This window comes from Hypomesus nipponensis, chromosome 22 (assembly GCF_054491055.1).
Source record: "Hypomesus nipponensis isolate SF chromosome 22, ASM5449105v1, whole genome shotgun sequence".
Lineage (NCBI taxonomy): Eukaryota > Metazoa > Chordata > Actinopteri > Osmeriformes > Osmeridae > Hypomesus > Hypomesus nipponensis.
In genome coordinates this window covers 4,052,501-4,076,070 of record NC_140382.1, presented here as the reverse complement: position 1 = coordinate 4,076,070, position 23,570 = coordinate 4,052,501, and the positions used below count along the sequence as shown (strand labels likewise).

Below are 23,570 nucleotides of genomic sequence, written 5' to 3'. Positions count from 1 at the left end.
GCTGGTCATTGTATGCACAGAATATTGTTTATGACGGTATGTGCATGCATGTCTTTCCAAGTTGGAGAGGCCTTCCTTATATATCCTTGCCTGATATCAACAGGCGCATCAGATGTTTCTCCCCGGAGAATAAGCTGGGACCTTTGGGTTCATGGTGGGGTAAAAATGCTCAGCACCAATACACATGCTGATATTATTATTTTTTGCTGATATCAATATATCATCACCAATGTATCGCATCACCGATATCATCACCGATATAATGCCACTGATACATGGGTTGGAAAGGAGCCAAATAAAGCAGAAATGTTCCCCTGTTTAAGTATGGTACATAACTGTGAGCATTGGTTCCCATCATCGGTTCCCCTGTAGTCATGACATGTTGGCCGTGAGAGCACAGAACAGGTGAATTGACCCTGATAAAGGTGGAGAGGATGGAAATCGATGGAAAATGAGCTTGAGTGGAACATAAAACAGAGTGAAATGGAGAGAGAGAGAGAGAGAGAGAGAGAGAGAGAGAGAGAGAGAGAGAGAGAGACAGAGACAGAGACAGAGTCCCGTCATCATGACGGACAGCTGGAGCGGGTCTATTTCTGGGACAGATTGGCTGGCATCTCCATATCAGTGGAGTGGGAAGTGTCCAATTTCCTGTGGGTGATTTTCATCTCCCAGTAATAGAGCTCCCATTCATGCTGTTTCTCAGGCAGGGCCAATATAGATGTGAGATTAACATGGGCTTCCACAGGGACACACAGGGGTGGTGCAACATCACTCTATAATAGACCTCTCTCTCTGTGTTCCCTGGGCACACCATTAATCACACACACACACACACACACATACTTAAGCATTCATGGGCATCATGCACACGTGCACACAGCAAAACACGCCCACCCAGAAGCACACACACACACACACACGAGTGCGCACACACAAAAATGCCACAGTTGGAAACTGGGCTGCAAACGTCGACTCTGAATGGTAGGCTTCATGATAAGAAACGGAACTCAGCCTTGGAACATGTTCCAAATTGTATTGATGAATCGTTAATGAAGCCGCTAGTGTGAGACGTGGAGGACGGAGTGAGGGAGAGGAAGGAAGTATGCAACCAGGAGACAGGGATATCGGTTCAAGTAGACCCAGACGAGGACGGATTTGAAACCCACTGAGAAAACACATTCAACATTGGAGATAGTCGAAATAGGGATTGGGAAGGAGATTCATATCTTGTCCGCAATAGCATTACCTCACGGCCTGGTGGTCTGTGTTCATAATGCAGCTGCGGTACCCGAACGTGACAATTGTATTTCCCCGAAACCAGGAAAATACACAAGATACACTTGATTTATATCACACAGCTGACAGTCTGAAGGTCTATCCGTCTTTCATCGCAGCTGACAGCCTTCGCAGCGTACGCTCTGGGTCCTGGGTGATTGAGCTGTGTCTCCCAGAGTCCTCTTTCACTAATCACATTATTGGTTCCCAGCCGCTGCCAAATGGGGCTGTTTCCTCAGCAAAACGCTGTCATATATATTACCAACTAATGTCCGCTGTTAGGCTAACAGGGCGGCAGAACGCTCTCATTATGGCCCAGACACCATCAGGTGTCTCAAGGTTAATAGCTGAGCTAATTGACAGGATAGAAGGAGGGAGGGAGGGAGGGAGGGAGGGAGGGAGGGAGGGAGGGAGGGAGGGAGGGAGGGAGGGAGGGAGGGAGGGAGGGAGGGAGGGAGGGAGGGAGGGAGGGAGGGAGGGAGGGAGGGAGGGAGGGAGGGAGGGAGGGAGGGAGGGAGGGAGGGAGGGAGGGAGGGAGGGAGGGAGGGACAGGGGAAGGTAGGAAGAATGTGTGACGGTTCAGCCTGTTGTTTCAACCCTGGTGTAGAGGTGTGTGCGTGTGTTTCCACGTGTGTGTCTGTGTGATCGCAGTAAAGATGAGGCAGCATCCCTCAGCTGTCTGGGCCCACAGCAGGAGGTGATGTGTAGCTGCTGAGTATAGGTTACACTGTTCATGATCCTACACCAGATGGGACTGTACTAGACTAGCCATAAAACCATAGCGATGTGTAACTCAATAGACACTTAATCATTAGCAAGACGTAATTGCTCGGTATCATTGTTGTATCACTGCCAGTTAACACTTCTATGCTAACTATGCTAACGGCTTCCCACAACAGGAATGTGCTTTTAGAATTGCTGATTATACAAATGGCAAACCTTAGGTAAATTAAGTACCTCACAGACACAGCAAATATTATTGATAGAACTCACATAAAAGAATAGTGTTTCCACTATGGAGATAAGGTATGTGTCTGCGGAGGGCATAGACAAAGGTGAGAAGAGTGAGGAGAGAGTTGGAAATAAAGTAAGGAAGACAGGATTAGATAAGAGAGCAGAGTTCGAGAGAAAGAGACCGCTCAGCGGCACGTTTTGCTCGGTTGAAGGCACACTGAACAGGTGAAATGGTAATAGTTATTGAACTTCCTCAAATAAGCCTGAATTTAGAAGGGTGTTGTAATAATTGTTGAATAGCGACACGGCAAAAGTGTGTGGTTCACACACTCCAAACTGCCCCCCCCCATCCTTCTGCCACATGCACTCACTGGCTGTGTCTCTGACTGCTCCACATGAGGCAAACTTGGCTCAGTCTGTTATAACATACATTTACTCTCTGTGACGCATATACAAGTCTTTTATCTATCGTGCGGGTCTTTGCTTAAAGCGTTAAAGGAAACCACGTCAGCAAGATTTTCAGAGACGGATGGATGCGGAGCGATAGAAAGACATACAGAATTCTGAAAATGCCAATGAAGATGGATTAATAGATGTATAGATCAAAAGAGAGATAGAGAGAAATGCTGGAATCCATTTATCTCTTCGCTATTAAACACTTATATTTGAATACAGTTATCCTTCCACATCAATAATTAATGCTGTATCAAATATTCTATCTGGCAGAGTGTGCGCCATTATTCAGTGCATGTTGAGCCAAAGTGGCGCATTTTTGAATAAATGAGGAGTTTAAGGACTCGCTCCCTCGATTCACAGTTGGTCCCAAAAAAACCTTGCCTCAAAATGATTGAAACGTCAAATCAATCACCAAACGTAGAAGAAGGATGACTCCCCTGGAAGCGTCTCCTCCTCACACAAAAATGAACAAAGAGAGGGGAAAAATGAGAAGAATAACAAAAGAAAAATTGCATTTGGTTTATTTGAGAGGAAACAGTATGATGATTGATTGATTTTCTTCAGGCTTGATTTTTTTTTTGAAGGAGACATGTTTTTTTTCTTGTCCTGGAGACCCTGTTTGTGCTTATCTGATTCAGCTTCACATTAGGGAGAGGTTGGGAAATTCGTAATATTTGGAGATTACTATAGCTTCTGGCTAACCATGAACATACAGAAGCAGTAAATACTAATTGTCTGGCTCACAGCCGTTAAGGCATTTTCTAACCATCCTACATGTACCTTAATGCTGGTTGATACTGCAAAGTACCCATTTGATTTACCTCTGGCATCTGGTGAAATTGTGAGCCTTGCAGAAATAACAAGATTGTATATGTAAAGGGCGAGGGGGGGGGAGCACAGTCAAAATATTTTTTGCTGACGCTGTAGAACCAGCGTGTAAGGCCAGGTCACTTTTTATATGACACACGCATTGGAACCCGCACACACAAACTGCATCCGCATACACACTGGTATGCAAGCGGTACACATACAATAGTTATTACATTGACACACACACACAGAATGACCTCAACCATGGTCAGTATATATAGTACATAAGCGTGTCTGTCATGGGTTTAGGTTCAACATTCAAGTTGGGCTCCCTGCCAGTCAGCCAGTCAGTCAGTCATTCATGCAATCAGTCAGTCAGTCAGCCAACCATAAAATTCATTGCAGCATCACGAAGGCAGGATAGGGAAGAGAGCCAAGGGTTGGAAGGTGCTCTGTTAAACCATGATAAGACAGTGACTGACACTGACACTACATGATGTACCTCAACACAGCTCCCCAGGCTAGCGTGGGAGGTAAGACCGTCACGTGAAAATCCCTTGCCTTCCCACTGGCAAACTGATTCTATAAGTCACATATGACATATAGACAACAAATAACATTATTATACATGTGTGAGCTTTCTAGTCCCCCCATCAGGGCTGGCAAACCGTCTTCCTGCAGAGCTATCGTCCAAGTTTCATTCCAAGTGTGTGTGTGGGAGTGGGTATACAGAGATAGAGAGGGATGGAGAGAGAGAGAGGCAGGAGAGAGATGAAAGGAAAGGTGAGAGTTACCAGACGACTATGAGGGGAGAGAGAGACACGCTATGATACCAGAAAGTCCTTGACATTAAGTTTGGGACTGGATGAAGAAAGGGCAATTAAGCTCTCATCTCTTAACCTCTAATTAAGCAGGGTCTTGAAAGCAAGTTATGGTAGCATCAACCCCTCCCTCCCTCCCTCCCTCCCTCCCTCCCTCCCTCCCTCCCTCCCTCCCTCCCTCCCTCCCTCCCACGGACAATTCCTCCCATGGTTTTCCTTTTCCCCTCTCCATCCCTCAATCTCTTCATTCCTCCCTCCCTCCCCACCCACAGCAACACTCATCCACTGCAAATGTGCCGATGGAGGATAAGCACTCTCAACACTAAAGCAGCAGCACATGGGGGTGGAGGGAGGAGGGAAAGAGATGTGAAGATGAGAAGGTAGAATGACAGAGATTGGATAAGCGAGAGAGAGAGATGAGAAGACAGAAACAGAGTGTGACAGAGAGATAAGGAGGATGAAAGGAAGGTAGAGAGATATAGGGAATGAGAGAGAGAGAGAGAGAGAGAGACAGAGAGACAGAGAGACAGCGAGAGAGGGGTACTGGAAGATAAATTAAAATTTAAGGATGAGAAAATTGGAGGATGATGCAGATGACAGGTTGAAAGGTGAAGAATGAGATTAAGGGGTGGGGCCTTGTGTTCTTTGACCTTTGTTGTGATTGGCTGACAGCTTTGCCCGTGGGTCACCAATCTGTCCTCCACTTGGCAGCTCGAGCAGGAAATGCAATGATGTAGCATTTTTTTTGTTTGTTTTATTTTTTGCTGCATTGCAGTTTATGCTTCCTGTGTTTCCCTAGACTGCTGTCGACAGTCAGAGGTCAGGGTCGGGGTGAGTGGAGTTCCTAGACTTGACACCAACCCCTCAACACTCTCTTTACAGATAAACAGTCTTTTAAAAAATTACAAAAACGTTATCACTCACATTTCAAAAATACGTTTTTCAACTGTGATGGTCAACTGTCAGAACAAACTTAAGATAAAGTATATCAACCATTTCAAGAGTGGAGTTACTCTTCTATTCTCTCTTCTGAAGTCATAGTGACTCACCATGTTGCTCTCCGAAGTTATTATTTTGCTGAAATTCAGTTTGTTTTTCATTTTATTACAAGATAACATGATTTCATCCCTGTTAGATAACCATTCAAACGTGGTCTATGGAGAAGGTTGCCATGCACTTCAAACCAAAATACATTCATATTTAATCATTTCATATGTAGAAATCAAATTTTGTCAGCAAACTCACGCACACACACACACACACACACACACTCAATCACACAAACCCACACACAAACATACAGTACACACGGATTAACACGCACACATACACACACAATATATGTGTGTACCAGGATATTTGTGCTTTGATTAAAAATGAATTCCTGTGTATTTACCAGTTAGCTAATGTAAATCAATAATAGTGTGTGATGTGTGTGATATTTACTGAGGGATTCACGCTGGCAGGAACCAGTGATGATGCACCAAGTGCATGCCAACAAACTCAAACTCCCATCACGTCCAATCAGAGGCTTTGTACGGTAATACGGAATTCCTCCAGCACTCTATGGATTCTCCATATGCACATTTAAAGTGATGCTAGCCAGGCACCTTGCCACTCGCACGTTGCTGATGAGACGGTGTGATGAGTCGTTAATACTGGGACAGTGTGTGGGCGTGTGCGCCCGTGCGTGAAGCCTGATCGCGCTGATCAGTGTGTGTGTGTGTGTGGGGGGGGGGGGGTTAAAGCGCAGATTAGAGTGATAATGTAAGGCACTAATCTGATCCCTCATTCAGTCAGAGTGGACGAGTTGGATTGTGTGTGTGTGTGTGTGTGTTTGTGTTTGTGTGTGTTTGTGTGTGTGTGTTTGTGTGTGTTTGTGTGTGTGTGTGTGTTTGTGTGTATGTGTTTGTGTGTGTTTGTGTGTGTGTGTTTGTGTGGATGGAAGGGTGGCATCAGCACATCGCATGGCTCTAGATGTGAGGAGGGGATATCTCTGGCAATATGGGTATCCTCGGTCTCCATGGCAACAGCTTTCTTTCAAATGATGATTTGCCATACGTCGCTTGTCGCCTATTAGAATGGAGTGCTGTGAGTTTGGCTGGGGCGGTGGGGCAGTGGGGTCAGCTGGAGATCGGATCAGATGGAATGGGAGCAGATTCTAGTTCAGCTGATGTATAGACGGATTAGGCTTGGTGACCCTTTCAGTTCCGGAGAACATTCCACCAAAGTTTTATATCGCTGTGGGAGATCTCTCCCTCTTCTTTTCCCTCCCTCTCACACTTTTCTCTCCCTGCTTTTTAAAATCTTCCTCTTCGCTTTCCATCTTTCTCTCTTACCTCTCTCTCTCCCTCTTTCTCTCTTTCTCTCTTTCTCTCTCTCTCTCTCTCTCTCTCTCTCTCTCTCTCTCTCTCTCTCTCTCTCTCTCTCTGTCTCTCTCTCTCTCTCTCTCTCTGTCTCTCTCTCTCTCTCTCTCTCTGTCTCTCTCTCTGTCTCTCTCTCTCTCTCTCTCTCTCTCTCTCTCTCTCTCTCTCTCTCTCTCTCTCTCTCTCTCTCTCTCTCTCTCTCTCTCTCTCTCTCTCTTTCTCACATATTTCTCAATGATATTAGATAAACCCAGACATGAGAACATAGGATGGCCTAAGATGACTCATCATGTAGGAGTGTTTGAACCGGATCTATCGTCCAAACGTTTGAGTGACAGCTATGTAATCACTCTGTAAACAGAGTTTAAGGCTATGAGTCCCAGTATAATAGATGAACAATGACTGAATAAATGAGAGCGAGAGAAAGGGAAGCCTTTGCAGTCGCTTCAGAGTCTGCGTCCATTAAGAAAGTCGTTCAGATGTTTTATCTCATCTCACAGCAGTACACTGCCAGGGGAATACTCCACTTCCCATAAGGCTGTGTTGTTCACACTGGCACTCTGGGTAGGTGTCAGGGAGGTGCAAAGTGGTCTGACCGTTCAGAGAATCTGGCGCTGTGGGAGTTTGACTGGAGGACAGTTGGATGAGGGAGCGAAAGAGAGAGAAAAACAGAGGGAAAGAGCGAGTGAGTGAGAGAGAGAGAGAGAGAGAGAGAGAGAGAGAGAGAGAGAGAGAGAGAGAGAGAGAGAGAGAGAGAGAGAGAGAGAGAGAGAGAGAGAGAGAGAGAGAGAGAAAAAGAAGCAGAGAGCAATAGAAAATGAGTGGGAGAGAGAAGGGAAAGGAGAGATGGGAGAGGAAGATGGATGCTGCTAGGCTAGTCATGGCTGTTCCTCTGTGCTGCACTGTCTAATAGCTTCAGTAACAGTGCTTATCAGTTTGAGCGATTTAGTCTACAGTCGTCTGCGGTGGTAATTTGATACCGACCCCTGGCTGGCGGATGTTGGGGTCCTCTACTTTGGGTCTCTCTTGGAGCGTTCCACCAGCAGGGGGAGTGGAAGGGAGGGAAGGACAAGAGGCGTGGAGAAATAAGGCAAGGAGGAGCAGAGAAGGATGAGGTGCAGGAGTGGTGGCGTATAACGGGGGTGGGGGAGGGGGGTAAAGTTGAAAAAAGTGATTTGCTGGAGATGGAGAGAGAGCAAGAGAGGAGAAACTGAGAGAGAGAGAGAGAGAGAGAGAGAGAGAGAGAGAGAGAGAGAGAGAGAGAGAGAGAGAGAGCATGAGTGGGGAACTTGCTGTGGCAGGAGAGAGGAATGGAACTGAGGAATGGAGATAGAGAGATAACACTGAAAAGGACGATTAGGAAGATAGGAAACGATAAAGAGAGATTAGACCAAGGAAAGGAAACGAGAAAAGAGAAAGAATGAGAGAGAGAGAGAGAACTTCTCCACAAACAGTTGGTGAGTTTGCAAGCCATTCATCCTGGCTCTGTCAGTGTGTCAGATTCAGTTGGACGGGCGGTGATGCCTGTTATCTCTGATAACTGTAGTCAGGTGTCAACCATGCAGGATCACAGGAGGCCGAGGCTGGCATTGGCAGCCAGGGAGGCAGACGAGCCACTTACAGCTTAAACACCAATTACGGCTGAGCTATCAACACCACCCGTCAGCAAGATCGTCACCCGTCACTTATTGAAGACACGAGACCCGCTGGCGTCTTTGGAAAAATAATTACATTTCTTTCCAGCGTCTTAATGAACGCCTCCAAAAAGGACTTGTACTCTTCGTTAACGATGCTAGCTCTCCCTTTCCCGCTCTCTCTCTCTCTCCTTATCTCCCCGTCTCTCTTTCTCTCTCTCTCTCTCTCCCTCTCTCTCTCTCTCTCTGCTACTCTTTCGTATTGTCACTCTCTCTTTTTCTCTTTCAACTTGCCTCTATGCCTTCTCTTTGTCTCCCCAGACACTAATAAAGAATTTAATCTCACCCCTCCAAAGACAATGTCAGCAGGGGTCTTCAGTAATGAACCTTTCTATTGTCTATTAGTTTTGAAGTCTGCTAGAAACTCCAATGATAGGCCAGCCATCTTAAAAGATACCTGAAAAGACTTCTCATGGTAGCTAGTGTTTCCCAGGCCTCAGCTAATCATTACAATTACGGAATACAGACTGGCAACCAGCATGGTTTGTCACAAATGTCACTGTTATCCTGTTATAAAATTACGACAAGTTAGCCTCCTGAAACTCTGCTAAACGGGACATGTCTAACTGGAACACAACAAAGCATGGCAGCTCCTTATACTTTCAATAAGCTGACATCATTCCCATTAAAAAAGGTAGGGCTGATTTGACTTGATTGAATCACCTGTCGTCTTCAACTGCAATCTAATTCTGTTTCCTGTTCATGCAAATCCAGCCCCTCTGCACAGGAAATGACAGCAGGATTCTGTTTGATCCGCCGCTGTGATGTCGAACAGAGTCGTCAAACATCAAGAGGGGAACGAGTCCTCTCTTTGCCTGCACCCCCCCCTCTCCACCTACCCACCGACATGTCATCCTCACTGTAAATATTGGGACATGCTTGAGTGAAACAGCTAAAGAGATGAGAGGGAGAGATGGGGGTAGGGGTACGGACGGGGGGAGGGAGGGAGGGAGGGAGGGAGGGAGGGAGGGAGGGAGGGAGGGAGGGAGGGAGGGAGGGAGGGAGGGAGGGAGGGAGGGAGGGAGGGAGGGAGGGAGGGAGGGAGGGAGGGAGGGAGGGAGGGAGGGAGGGAGGGAGGGGATTAGACATTCATTATAGAGTTCCAGATGGATAGGCAAAGTAAACAAATTTCCCTCCGCTCATGATTAGCGACGTCATTTAGTGACCGTCTCTAAGCACGCTCATGCCCGCGGTCTCTCACTTCCCCCCTTCTTCGTCCTTTGTGTTCGGCCATCAAACCCCTCAACGTGGAGAGCTCCAGAGCCCCTAACTCAGCCAGATTGGGCAGCCATTACAGGGAGACGGCAAGAGAGAGAGAGGGGTGGCAGCCTCGTTAGCTTAGCGGCCGAGGGAGCAAACACACACTGTCAGAGAGAGAGAGTCTTTTCAGCTCTGGAGGATTGGAACTGTTGACTTGAGCGCTCAATACTGTTTGCTTTTCAGAACAAAGTGTTCTAGCTTCTTTTTGTGTCTGTCTCCTGTCTCCCCCCCCCTGCTTCCCCTTCCTGCTCTCTTCCATCACAGTCTCTCTCTACTGCCTCCTTCAAAAGACAGTGCTCGTCTTTGAGTGGTTTCTGTCAGGTGAGAGAATATGCCATTTGCCTGTGGCTTTTGAAATGTACCGTGCGTTGTGAGGTAGATCATTGTCATCAGGGATTCCTAAGTGTTTTCTTAGCCTACCTTTAGCTCAAATAATGACTTTTCATGAATACATGCCCCCTCAAAACGTGTCACAGCGCTGGAACCTCCTCTGTGTCACTCTCGTGTGGCGGGGTCGGCGTGTGCTTGTTAAAGTCGACTCTTACTGATTGATAGAGACACAGCAACCAAGTGAATCACTCTATCCTTGGGGTGGGAGATGTCCATAGGTCTGAGAGAAGTGGCTGCGCCCCGTCCTCTCCATATCGTCCCACCCTGCACACGGCACGTACTCCTCTAGGGTCACACTGGATTACACCCCCACCCCGCCAACGCCCCGTTGCTAATCAGGAAGAGCTACTGTAAGTGAAGGCAATGGCAAAAGGTGTCTTTGTCATGGTTGGTTACCTCCAATGTCATCGTTCTTCTGTTCTTCTCTATGCTCTGGAATTACAAGAGGGAATTTGACTTTCTGGTCGGCTCTCCTCTCATCTTTCCTCATCTCCTTGTGACGTCCACCCCTCCTTTCCTCGCATCCTTCTTCCTTTCCTCATGTCACCCCTCCTCTCTTCTCGTCCTTTCCTCATACACCCCTACTCTCCTCTCATCCTTTCTCCTCATCTCACACCTACTCTCCTCTCATCCTTCCTCCTTTCCTCATCTCACCCCTCCTCTCCTCTCCTCTCTTGGGAAGAAAAGGACATGTTTGCTGTTTTATTGTCTTTTCACAGCAGAGTTCTCTCAACTCCTTTAAGGACTTCTTGAACATTTTTGAACGGACCCCCATCCCCTGGAGCATCCTGTGAGAACAAGCCTTAAATGGACCGAGCATGCTCTTGTTTCTCCCTTTCATTCCCTCACGCTTGTCCTTCTATGTCTCAGAGGAAGACATGCGAGGGAGATGAGGCATGGCACTATCCCTATTTGATGGTTTAATTGGGAACACCCGCTATCTTAATGGCCAATGGGAGATACCACCTCCTGGTTATTAGGGGGAGGAGTGAGTTCATATGGGCTCTCGGCCCCTCACACAGCCCCAGACTCCTATAGCTGGTTTCCTCCCAAGGGAACTTCTTCAGACCAGCACTTAGCACCCAATAGCACTCAGTCTGAACACACTCATTGACAAACAAACGCACACACACATTACAACACATTTATCCAAACACTCACGCAAATCCAGCCAACCACACACACATATCCACCCCTACACAAAAAGCCCATACGTGCCCCCAAACGCACATCACAACACATCAACCTATACGCACACATCGACACGTATTAACCCACACACAGAAAGCAACACAAACACACATAAACACAACTTATATATACAGTGCATCCACATTACGTATGCCGTCGACTTCAAAATGTGGTGTCTCGAACCATGTGCTGATTGGCCAGATAGTGATTGGCTGTTCGAGGACAGATCCAATCAGAATGTGGAAGCCGCCACGATGGTTTATCGTCTGTGTCTTGGATAAGCTTCGGAGGAACCACTGGGAGACAGGGAGCGCATTCATTCAAAACAAACGGCCCTCATCCTCCCACTCATTCCCGTCTCTTTTAGTCTCTTTTAGAGTGCTGAGCAGATTACAGAGGTGAGTCCATGTGGGACCCTTTGTTGTTTGTGTGCGCGCGTGTGTGTTTCACTGTTTACGTGCAGGGATCCAGTGTATATGTGTGGTTGGATTGGTTGAATGCGTGTGCACAGTGGTTGTGTTTAGGCAGGTCTTGCAGTATGCGTGTTCGATCGTGTGTGTGGGGTGGGGGGGGGGGGGGGGAGGAGAAGGGGGCGCTTGGCCCAGTTTGATCTGGTTCAGCTCCTCTCCTCCTCCTCTGGTTCTGGGTTGTGTCTGGGAAGCAGGTGGCGGCGCTAGTGGACGTCCACCGGTCACATGCCTGCGGAACAAGCTGGCAGGGAGGGCTGCCTAGTTCTGTTAGGGAGTGCTGGAGTCTCTCACCGAAACCAGCCAAAAGAGGAGGCAGCTGTAATGCAACAACGTTGACCAATTCCTGGAAAAAGAAAACCGCAAAAACATACACCCAATATAAAAGATTGTCAGATGGGAACACAATTGTACATTTGAATTGGATTTTAATCCAACCATGCAAATGTTGGAGGTCTTGTGTGTGAGGTGGGTGGGATGGGGAGGAGAGGGTTGGGAGGGTGGTGGAGGTGTAGGGGAGGGACACAAGGACAAGGCTGAAATGCGCTCGTGACACCTGCACGTGAGGCTGCGTTCTGGGTGTTGAGTGCGGTCAGTCACTCGTCGAAACCTATCGACATCATACTCTGCTCTCTCCCAAGGTCAGACTAGCGCACACACACCCTGAAAAAAAACGTGATATGCAGTGACTGTGAGGTAAAACAGTCTGAGTATCTATACCGTGATCTAGAGGTGTGTGTGTGTGTGTGTACAGGTGTGTGTGCTGCCCTGTATCTAATTCATGTTATGGATGAGTGTTTCAGCGCTGCATACGTATATTGTAGATGTATGTTAATATATACAGCTGGCGGAGGCAGGACACCAGTGGCCTCCAATCACTCTTTTATTAGAATTCCAAGGCTGAGGGGCGGAGATCTGTCAGTTCTTTAAATGCTGTGTGTGTATATGCGAGCACTCAAATGTGGGTGCATGTTTACGTCTGAGTTCTCCATACCGTGTGTATGTGTGTGTGTGTGTGTGTGCACTTCTGAGTGCTCCTCCTTGCGGGCGTGTGTGTGCCTGTGTTTCTGATTGTGTGTTACTGGGTATGTGAGGGCTCGTGTGTTCTAGTGCTCCTTCGTGTGCGTTTGTGTGTCTGTGTGTGTTTACTTTTGTGTCTTCCTGTTTGTGCGTACTCGTTCTCAAGTGCACATTTCTGTGCCTGTACATTTGCGTTTGAGCATGTGCGTTAGTGTGCATGTGTGTTTCTGAGTACTACTTCCTGTGTGTGTGTGTGTGTGTGTGTGTGTATTTACTGTATGACTGAAATCTGTAAGAAGATTGAAGTGTAGGCTGTTGCGTAGCGGATGGAGGGTAGCGTAGAGTAACGTACCACAGGGTCCAGTAGAGATCGACCATAGACGCAGGAGACGGGAGTGTCAAAAATAGCAAGTCCTCTTTATTATAGGCTGCAGCCCGTGAACGAGGAGTACAAACATTCTCCGAACATACGTACGCCAACATGAGTCCCCCTGAATGACAGACCTCCTCCCTTCCATAGGCTCAAGCTCAGGTATACCCTACCTCCGGACTAAACTTTAATGCTATACCTGCTTTCACCTGCATGCACAGCTCTTGCAGCCAATAAATAACCCCCAAGTAGTACATTCTACATACTATGATGAGCACATCATTCATACAAAAATACACTTTAAACAGTTATGCAATACTTCAAGCAATGAGAAAGCATATGCAGGGAAAAAAAAATACTTTCTGTCCTTGAACCTGGCCACCCGTGCCTCGGATACGTCTCTCAATAGGTACCCCAGAAATGCGCAATCCCTTTTGCCCGAATGTACATGCAGGTAATCTCCACCACGAAGAACCACATCACTAGCTTCCATCGCTAATGGCACACTCTTTTGCGATCTCTTTTGACGATAAATAAACGGATTGTAGATGTGTTGTGAGTTCGTGTTGATTAGTACATTTATGGAATTTGTTTGACATGTGTACTTAGCAATGGCATTTCAATGGCCCCAATTTCCCCGTGACGAAGCGAGTGAAAACTGCACCTTCCAATCGACTTCGTCACAGCGGAGAAGGGACAAAGACAGCGAAAATGTCCCGTCTAATTGTCAGTTCTGTGTGAAGTGAGTAATGAGTGTGCTCTTAGCCAAACTAGCATGCTGGGGATGGAGTGCTTCTGAAGAGAAGCTTTAGTGAGCCCAAGTGTTCGTTGCAGGTATGCTTTCATTAGGCAAACGTGTGCGTGTGTTTGTGAGACTGTCTGTGTGAATGTGTGTGTGTGTGTGTGTGTGTGTGTGCTTGTGTGGGTGTCTGTGTGAATGCATGTGTATGTGGGTTTGTGTGCCTACTCCCAGCAGCAGTCAGTTGGCCGGTATCTTTTGAAGAGCCCTCATGGTGTGATGAAAATGTTTTTACTTTCACTGAAGTGCTGCTTCTGCATTTATATTTGAGCATTCCAGTTCATCATGTATGTATATGTGTATGTTTGTGAGTGTGTGTGCATGTTTTTGTCCGCGCATATGTGTGCATGCGTGCACGTGTGTGTTTGTGTGTGTGCCAGAAGTAGACTGTTTATCAGTTTGAAATATTCATACTGAATATTTATTTTCCTCTGTGCTTTTTTCCAAGGCAGGGGTATGACTGGTGATGGATAGGGGTTCATTTTAAAGGTCGTTAGTGCCGGTTTTTCCAGCATGATTACTAAAGGGCGTGACTTTGCATCTGCCTGGGATTGAGTGAGATTTGCAGATTAGGGTGTGAATGAGAGAGTTCTGACCCTCGAGTGAGGAGGGGAAACTGTTTTAATCCTCACATCCAGGAGGAATAGATGAACTTAATCCCCACATTTCTACCTCTCTCTCAAGCTCTTCGACTGGACTCCCAAATGTCAAAAACACTGAGCATTGGTGTTCTTTTTTGAAGCGATGATGCGAGCAGCTTTGATGCCTGTATGTGTGTGCGTGTGTGTGTGTGTGGGGGGTTGTTTAACGGTTGTGTCTCTGTGAGTGTGTTTCTGTGAAAGATGTATTTTTGCGTTTCTCTCTGTGTCTGTGGATGTTCGCGGAAGGATGTGTGTGTGCGTGTTCAGTGACAGCTTCCCTGCCTCTGTGTCTGATATTCTTTGAGCTCCAAGGACACCCAGTGAAGGGTGGAGTTGGTGATCTGTCTCCCAGGACCAAGCTCATCTGCCTGGGCTACTGCAGGGCTCTCCCTCCCTCAATCCTTCCATCCCTCTCTCTTTCCCTCCCTCCCTTTCACTTTTTTTCCCTCCCTCCCTCCCTCCCTCCCTCCCTCCCTCCCTCCCTCCCTCCCTCCCTCCCTCCCTCCCTCCCTCCCTCCCTCCCTCCCTCCCTCCCTCCCTCCCTCCCTCCCTCCCTCCCTCCCTCCCTCCCTCCCTCCCTCCCTCCCTCCCTCCCTCCCTCCCTCCCTCCCTCCCTCCCTGTGTGTTTGTATGTTTGAGTGCCTGTGTGTGTGCATGTGTCAGTGGACCCTGGACTCTGTGTGCACTTGGAATGGTGTGCGTGTACACAGTAGGATGATTCAGAGAACACAAACGAGCACACATAATCTTCCAGGTACCCATTTTGTTATCCTGGAGCATCAAACTGGTTTTAGAGTATTACAGTGGCCTACAGCAAGCTACATGGAGGTTCAGGGCTTTCAGAAAGAGCTCTCATAATGACAGCAGCAGGGCAACTGGTTAACAAAAGCATCAGCAGAGCAGTCACAAACAATGTGTTCACAAGGACAGCCCAGCAGGTGTCTTTTTAAGGTTCTCTGCTTTTTGCTGTTCTTTGTTGTCAGTGTTTGTTTGTGAGCTTGCCTCTCCTAGAAGCAGGGCCGAGGTGGGCTAGGAGAGAGGGATTAGGGTGAGAGGCGAGGAAGGTCTTGAATGGTTCCATACAAACAAAACACCATCCAACCTTATGATAAGTTTGAACGTTAATGTGAACAATAATCATCAACAACAATAACTGGAATGTGTCAGCTAACAGGTTTACAGAAACCCTGCTAATGACACTATTGTTATAGAGCAATATCGCATTCAAAAGCTGTATAATTCCAATGATATTTGTTTATTTCTCATTCAATATGAAACTTTTGTTCAACTTCATTCAAAAGTTGCCTCCGGCATGTCCCTCTTTCCTGTCTCTCTCTTCCTCTTTCTCTCTTTCTCTCGCTCCCTCTCTCCATCCCTCTCTCCCTTGGATTGTGCCCATCCTGGTAAATGATTAGTAAGCCCAGGAGTGAACGTGTGCAAAGCCTCTTCCTCTATATCGGCTTAGTGGGCAGTAGGCTTAAATTCACCTCACTAGACTGCCGAGATCACACACGCACGCACACACCTGAGCACACAAAGGGACGAGTAATCTCGAACAAACCTGACAAACAAATTGTCCCACAACACATTGGGAAAACCAAAGCAAGTTATGTTCTACGCACACACACACACACACACACACACACACACACACACAAGCACTCCTGTCTGTCAGACTGAGCTGTTGAGATAGAATCCTCTCCATACGGGCTGTCCAATGAAAAGCCCAAATATTCTATTAGTGCTAAATCCCTGCAGCTGGAGCTGGGAAGCTCGATTAGAACCAGACAAACACACTAGCTAACCCACCACCACGCCACACACACACACACATACTGTACCTCCAGGTGCGCCAGCGGCGGGGTGGGAGAGTGGGGGTTGGAGTACGTTGCGCTTGTGTGTGTGTGTGTGTGCGTGGAAGCCGTGATAGGTGTTAGCAGGCTAGGGAGTGAGCAGGCTAAAGCCTAGAGACGTGCTTGCCATTGTAATGAAGCTGCCTGGAGGGCAGAACAGTGTGTGAACAGCAAATGCATGTGTGCGCTTCAGCCTTCAAAGTATGCATAGTTGCCTCTCTCTCCCGCACGCACACAAACACACACAAACACACGGACACAAGTTGTGGGGATCTAACCACAGCATGCCATTTCTATTAATTGCTACGTGAGGTGGGTGCAAGGGCATCAAGGGGCAGATACAACTCTGTCCAGTACTCTTGAATTGATGAGGACACGCTGCTAACAGGCTCTGTGTGTTCCTTAAAGTGACAATGACACGTCACTGTAAATGGGATGCTAAGGGATGTTTCCTGTTTTTCTCCATTCTCTATTACAAGTTGATCAAGAGTATCAATGGCTTCTTTGTCAGTCCCATCGGCAGCAACAATGGCCGGAAAAGAGGGAGACGGTGTCAAAGTAGTGAAAACATTGATCTGCCCACAGAGCGACGTCTGAAACAGCCACCACAACACACATACACACACAAGCACACACAAATACACACAATGTGGCAGTATCATTCACAGAGCTCATAAAGAGCCTTCTTGCTTTTTATACACTTTTGTCATGCTTCATTAACAACATGGCTCAGCAGAGCAGCATTTATCTTGCACAGGTGTTTGGGAGCGTGTTTCGATGTGTGTGTGTGTGTGTTTTGGTATGTGTGTGTGTGTGTGGGGGGGACATGATGTACTCTTTCAGAGCAGTTTAAACCCCTTCAGCTATGACACACTCATAATTACCCCCGTTTTATCTCTGCAGTGGACACACAAACACACACACACACACACATTCATGGTCACCTTCATTGCACAGAGTGAACTTACTATGACTGTTCTGTAGCAGCAGGATTCACCATGAATGTTCGATGTCCCCAGTGTTTTGGTGCACCCTGTCTCACCCCCCTAACCCTGCTTCTCACACGCCGTCTCACAGAAACTGAATGTGTTGTCTCTGAGGGACCCCTTCGTAGTTTTCGTAACTGGAATTTGATCACACATGAAATGTGTGGTGTATCTGTGGTGTGCTAGTTTGCTAGTTAGCATGGCACACCAAGGTGCCGTTAAGACCAGTCCTGGATCAGTGTCTCCAGCATCAGATCTCAACAGTGTGTAATAACTTGATGTCTAGAATATATCCATTACTTCATGAAGAAGAAACATCATCCACAACAACAACAACAACATTGGCTTGTTTGTTTGTTCCATGCAGACGTTCTGTGAGTGTGTGCCCAGCTCCTCCACGCTCAAACACCGCTGGTCAGATTCAGACACAGTCAGAGAGACCCCGCCCAAGGTAAGGGCTGCACACACACACACACACACACGTGTCCACACACATACACACCCTTCTAGCACAGACACACAGACACACAGACACACCACCTTCAGACGCTGTACGGTACACACAATACAAACTTTCTCCCCCTTTACTCCCTCTCTCATCTTTCTGACATCCTCCATTCATACGTCCTCTTCTTTCCCGACCCCACCACCATTTTCTCTCCGTCTCTCTGCTTTCCTTGAGTCGAGGAGGATAACTTCAGAGTCTCTCTTCCGCATAAGAGATTAGAGTTCTTAGATAGCTCCTTGTAGTCATGGGGGGAGAGTATGTGTGCTTGTTTGTTTATTGGGGGTGGAGGGGTAGCTGCCAGACCTCACCCAAAGAAGCCGAAACCCTGCGGCGTCAGATGAGGATTAGGGATTGCAATTCGGCACTGCAAGAACCCGACGGAGCCTGAACCATTCACACGCTAGCCTGACACACTCTGAATAATAGTGTGCATCTGTGTGGGGCTGACTGTGTGTGTGTGATTGTGTGTGCGCGGCGCGCTACGTGCTTATAGTATGTGTGTGTTTTCTGAGTACCCTGTGGGTTCCTGCTTATGTAATGTTTGTCTGCTGCTGTAGAGGACGACGGTGTCTCCTCCGCCTCTCTCCCTCGTTCCGTCCGTGTCACCTCTATCTCTCTCTACCTCTTTTTTTCAAACTCTTATTTGTCTCCTTCCACCCTTTCTTCCGCTCCCCTCTCTTTTCTCTCTGTACCTCTTTTGATGGTTTTGCCCAAGAGACGGAGAGTGAGCAAAGGAAGAGATAAAGAGACAGAGAACGGAGGAGAGAGAGAGAAAGAGAGAGACGGAGGGAGAGAGAGAAGGACAGAGAAAATTAGAGAATGAAACAGAAAGAGTGAGACAGGGAGAAAAGAAGATTCCCTCCCTCCATAAATTTACTCTCTCTCTCTTCTCTGCCTCTCTCTGCCTCTCTCTTTCTATACAGAGTATGTACAGTTTTATATGGATACAGTATCTACAGTGCCTCCTTCACTTTTAGCACATTTAATTGTTTTGTAGATTTCCATTGTAAACTGAATAGTATTTAATTCCATTAATCTAAATACAATTACCCATAATTTCCCATTTTTGCCAAATCAAAAGGAAATCTAATCAAAAACTGAAATCTCTCATTGAAGAGAAGTACTGAAAATCCTGTACTGTACAAATGTTTCTGTTGCACTCCAAATTGTGGTCAGGTGCATCCTGTTTGCTTTACATATCATTGAGGTGTTTCTAGACCTTGATTGGAGTCCACCTGTGGCAAAGGGAATTTATTGGGCATGATAAGGTCCAACAATTCACACTGTGTGTCAGGAAAACGACCAAGCCATGAAGTCAAAGGATCTCTCTGTAGCCCTCTCTGATTAAATTGTGGTGAGTCATAGATCAAGGCAAGGGTATAAAACAATTTCTAAAGTGTTCCCTCAGAAGACAGTCGCCTCAATTATTGTGAAATGGAAAACATTTTGAACCATCAGAATTTTACTTGTGTCTAAGATGTGATTGTCCAGCCAAACTGAGGAAGCAGGCAAGAAGGGCCTTGGTCCGGGAGGTGACCAAGAACCCAATAATCACTCCAACAGAGCATCGGAAGTCCTCTGCAGAGCTGGGGGAACTTTCTGGAAAGTTGACCAACTCAGCAGCACTCCATCTATCAGATATGAATGGTAGAGTGGCTAGACGGGAGTCACTCTCGAGTAAGAGGTATCTGATAGTTCTCTTGGAGTTTGCCAAACAGCTTTTAAAGGACTCTAAGAGCATCAGAAACAATAATCTCTGGTCTGATGAGACAAACATTGAACTCTTTGCTAATACCATCCTAGGGTGAAGCTTGGTGGTATAGCGAGACAACACTGAGGGGGAGGGCTTGAGAGGAGAGTTGGTTCATGAGAGTGGTCAGGGACAGGCAAGGTTTCAGTACACAAGCAGACAGGGCAATGCAGGCCATCCAGAGACGTGGTCGGGTACAGCCTGGAACTTCTGGGTGTGCACCGCTCTCTGAAGCCAAACATGGGCAGCTTGCCAGAACTCCTCACTGCATCGTAGACGGTAATCGACAGTTGGCAATGCTGTGGCTTCTCCCACCCAAGGGAACAGTGCCGGCTGGTTTCCCAGCACACACTGGAAGGGTGTAATGCCCGTAGAGGAGCTGCTGAGCGAGTGGCGGACAAACTGCCTCCCTTGATGCTGCGGGAAAAACAGAGACGCCAGCCAAGCTTTATATTTAGACTGTCCTTCTGGCCATTCGATTGGAGATGGTAGGACAAACTGATGTTTAGACTCATAGACCACACCCGGGAGATGAATTGAGGGCTGAGACTTCGACAGACCGAATAGGCGGAAAACTTGGTAGAGAAGGACCTCCCCTGTCTCAATGGTGGTTGGCAGCTGTGGAAGAGGTGCAGGCAACGGGCTTTATAAAAACGGCCTACAGAATCAGAAAGGGATTTATTCGCCATGAAAGTTTGCACAGACAAGGAATTTGCAACCACCAACCACCATTTGCAACCACCTAGACTATGGTGTTCCTGACTTTGGTAGGTCAGTGACAAAATCCACAACTATGTGAGACCGGGGACCCTGAGGTATGGTTGGCGGTTGTAAGAGACAGGCAGGGAGCAGACAAGGAGTTTTGAACTGCACACGCGCTGAGCTCAGCACTGACAAACTGAGTCACGTCCCGGGTGAGGGATGACCACTCGTAGGCTCACCTTATGAGGAAGAGAGTACACTGGTGACGTGAATCGGTTGGAGGAGTCGGGAGTAAACTGACTCAGGGTCGGAGGCCCGTGAAGGAGGGCAGGAGGCGGGAGACTGAACAAATGATCCTGTGGCACGGTCACCATAATGTACCAGGCACCACCAGGCAAGTGCGTGACAGGATGCACTCCTCAGAAAGTGGAGGCATGGAAGCGTCAATCTGTTGAGAGAGCACATCTGCTTCAACGTTCTGACTTCAGGGTCTTAACGTCATGGGGAAGTCAAATCGGGTGAGTTTCAGAGAGAGGTGACCACAATCATGAAGCTGTGCTGAGCTGCCCTGACGTCGAGATAGGACAATGCCCCCCCACCAGACCACCTCAACCACAAATGGGAGAGAGGGATCACGGTGAGACCGTAAAGGGGACTGGTGAAAACGAAAGTTGCGAGTGAACAGCATTTGTATGTGTGTGAAGCCCGGGAATCTCTGGAGGGCTTTGACTATGTCCGGTTGCGACCAAATGGTGACAGCAGTCACCTTGGGCTGGTCCATGTCAAGAAGCAATCTGAGGTAGAAGGTCGTATGAAGCCTTGATTCTGCGCCTCCTGGACGTGCTGTAGCACTGCATTGCCTCTGATTCTGGGACAATGGGTAACCCTGCCTTCTGTGGGTGTGGTGCCATGTTGTAGCTTAACCACGCAGTCCCCCAACCACTGTGGGTTAGGGTTAATAGTATTATCATAGCTTCAAAAACAGAAACAATACAAAGGCAAACTCATTTTTGGACCAGAAATTATGTTTCTAAATCCATGTGGCTACATTTTATGGCCATTACCTCTCCGGCTGGATAAGAATAGCACGCACATGCAGTTATCTTGACAACTTAACCCTGGCTCAAATTAGACTGATTGCGTCAACTAGAATTTGGCTTTTATGGAACCGCTTTTGCCTTGTCTGATTTGTTAGGTTCGTTCAAGTCAAGTTTGGGACTTTAATTACAATTCTTTTGAGAGTGCTTTGTGGAACAGGCCCCTGGAACATCGATGTCCAGGAATGAAATGTTTTCTTGATGGAGGATGCCAACCTGCATGTGGACAGAGACGACCCAGGGGAAAACCTCTCCTCTCCTTATGGGTCGTCCATCAATGGGGTAAATGGGGTGAAAAGCATGGGTGAAAGGGCTTGATTTTGTGGCGATGGTCTGACGGTGAATTTCCAGTCCGAACCCAGATCTATCAAAGCAGAAACGAGACCATCAGATTTCCGCCATGTCAAGCGGACAGAGACTTGCCTCTCTGGTTGAGAATGATCCCCCGGGCTAGCCATGCAGGGCCCTCAGTTTACAGAGGAGTGGGTACCCCACAGCGTATGCACAGCTGACGGTCTAAACGGTGTTGTTTATCAGCCGTGGATAGCAGGGAGAATAGCAGATCCAAGTGTACAACGCTTGTAGAGACGCACCCATTTTCTCCATGTCTGCCTCATAACCCTTCCTGTCTTTTCTTCATGTGTTGACGGACTCTGTGTTTGTGCTGTTTGTGTTTGTATATGTTGTTGCTGTCGGCTGCCGGTTGTGCTTTGAGCTTGTTATCAAATCAGTATTAGTTGTTAGTAGGAAGTATATACTGGATCATCCTCTAGTTTCATGACAAATTTGGGTTCGTGTTTTACGCTGTATGGTGCTTTTTGTTCGTTTTTTTGTTCCTTTTCACATAGGCAAGGAAATAGGTAGATGCATATACCCAATGGCACCCAATGTATTTTTGAGAGACAGTATTTCGTCGAGCTAGTTTGGTTAGCTCTTTTTTGTTTCCCCGTCTACAATTTAGTAGCCGTCATTCCTGTACCCATTTCACCTGCAGTGTCTTTTGCATCTGCCTCTTGCATCTGAATGTATGCTCTACTTTTTCAGCCAATACTCTTTCAGCCTCCTTTTCTGAAGCCTCCACTCTGGTAGCCTTTACTCACCCAACCTCAACTCCCCCAGCCTCAACTCCCCCAACCTCAACTCCCCCAACCTCAACTCCCCCAGCCTTCACTCCTCTAGCCTCCACTCCACCAGCCTCTACAATTCCCACCTTTTCTGTCCTAGCCCCCAGCCTCCACTCCTCTAGCTTCCACTCCTCCAGCCTTTTCTATCGTAGGCCTCAGCCTCTACTCCTCCAACCTCTACTCCTGCAGTCGTCCTACTGTAGGTGTCAACTCCTCTAATCTAAACTCATGTTGGCAAGAGGTTGTCTCTACTCTGCCTCTGGGGTTTGTTCCCGCTGAATGTGTGTGTGTGTGTGTGTGTGTTATCCCGTGTGAGAGAGAGACACTGTGTACCCATCAAAACAATAGATGATTACAGCACATAGATAAACAGCAACGTTTTCAAATAGTGTTTCTGTGCATATACACACACACATGCGACCTTGCGCAAACAAGCATGCACACAAACTAGCAAACATGCACGCACACGTACACTTTCAATCCTCATCCCTGGACAGAAGCTCCAAATAAACACAGCCGATGGATGTGTTTCCAGGAAAACACACTTTATCAGCCGCAGAGTGAGCGGTCATAAACTCAACCGTTTGTTGGCAATTAGAATGGTTCACTGTGTACTGCACATTTACATGTTAATTAAGTCTATAGAAGGCTGCCCACGCAAACACACACACACACACACAGAAACACTCTCACACATACAGAAACACTCACACATACAGATGTGAACACATACATACCAACACAAAGTGATCAAATGTAAGGTGCTCACACACACACTATATGTGCTCACACTTACACACACTCACACCCCACTCACACACTCATCCATGGATGGCATCATGGAGGAGTAAGAGCAATCAAGACTGATTCATGTGGAGCTGGATCAGGGGGAGCTACGAGTCATTAATCGTCAATAGGTAGATGTTGCCCTCTTTCTCCATCTCTCTCTTTCTCTCTATCAGCCTCCTCTCTCTCTCTCTCTCTCTCTCTCTCTGTCTCTCTCTCTCTCTTTCTCTCTCTCTCTTCATCTCTCAGT

General features: G+C 47.3%; 1 protein-coding gene across 2 annotated transcripts in view; it reads left to right on the top strand.

The window, feature by feature from the left end:
• fibcd1b (fibrinogen C domain containing 1b) overlaps positions 1-23,570 on the top strand; it is a 78,298-nt gene that overhangs the window by 6,660 nt on the left and 48,068 nt on the right. The window contains exon 2 of one of the 2 annotated variants that reach the window (XM_084687798.1): positions 17,721-17,804. The exons of the other annotated variant lie outside the window; for it this stretch is intronic. Within the exon in view, the coding sequence (XP_084543924.1) occupies positions 17,721-17,804 (84 nt within the window). The remainder of the gene's footprint in view (positions 1-17,720; positions 17,805-23,570) is intronic. 2 annotated transcript variants of the gene reach the window in all.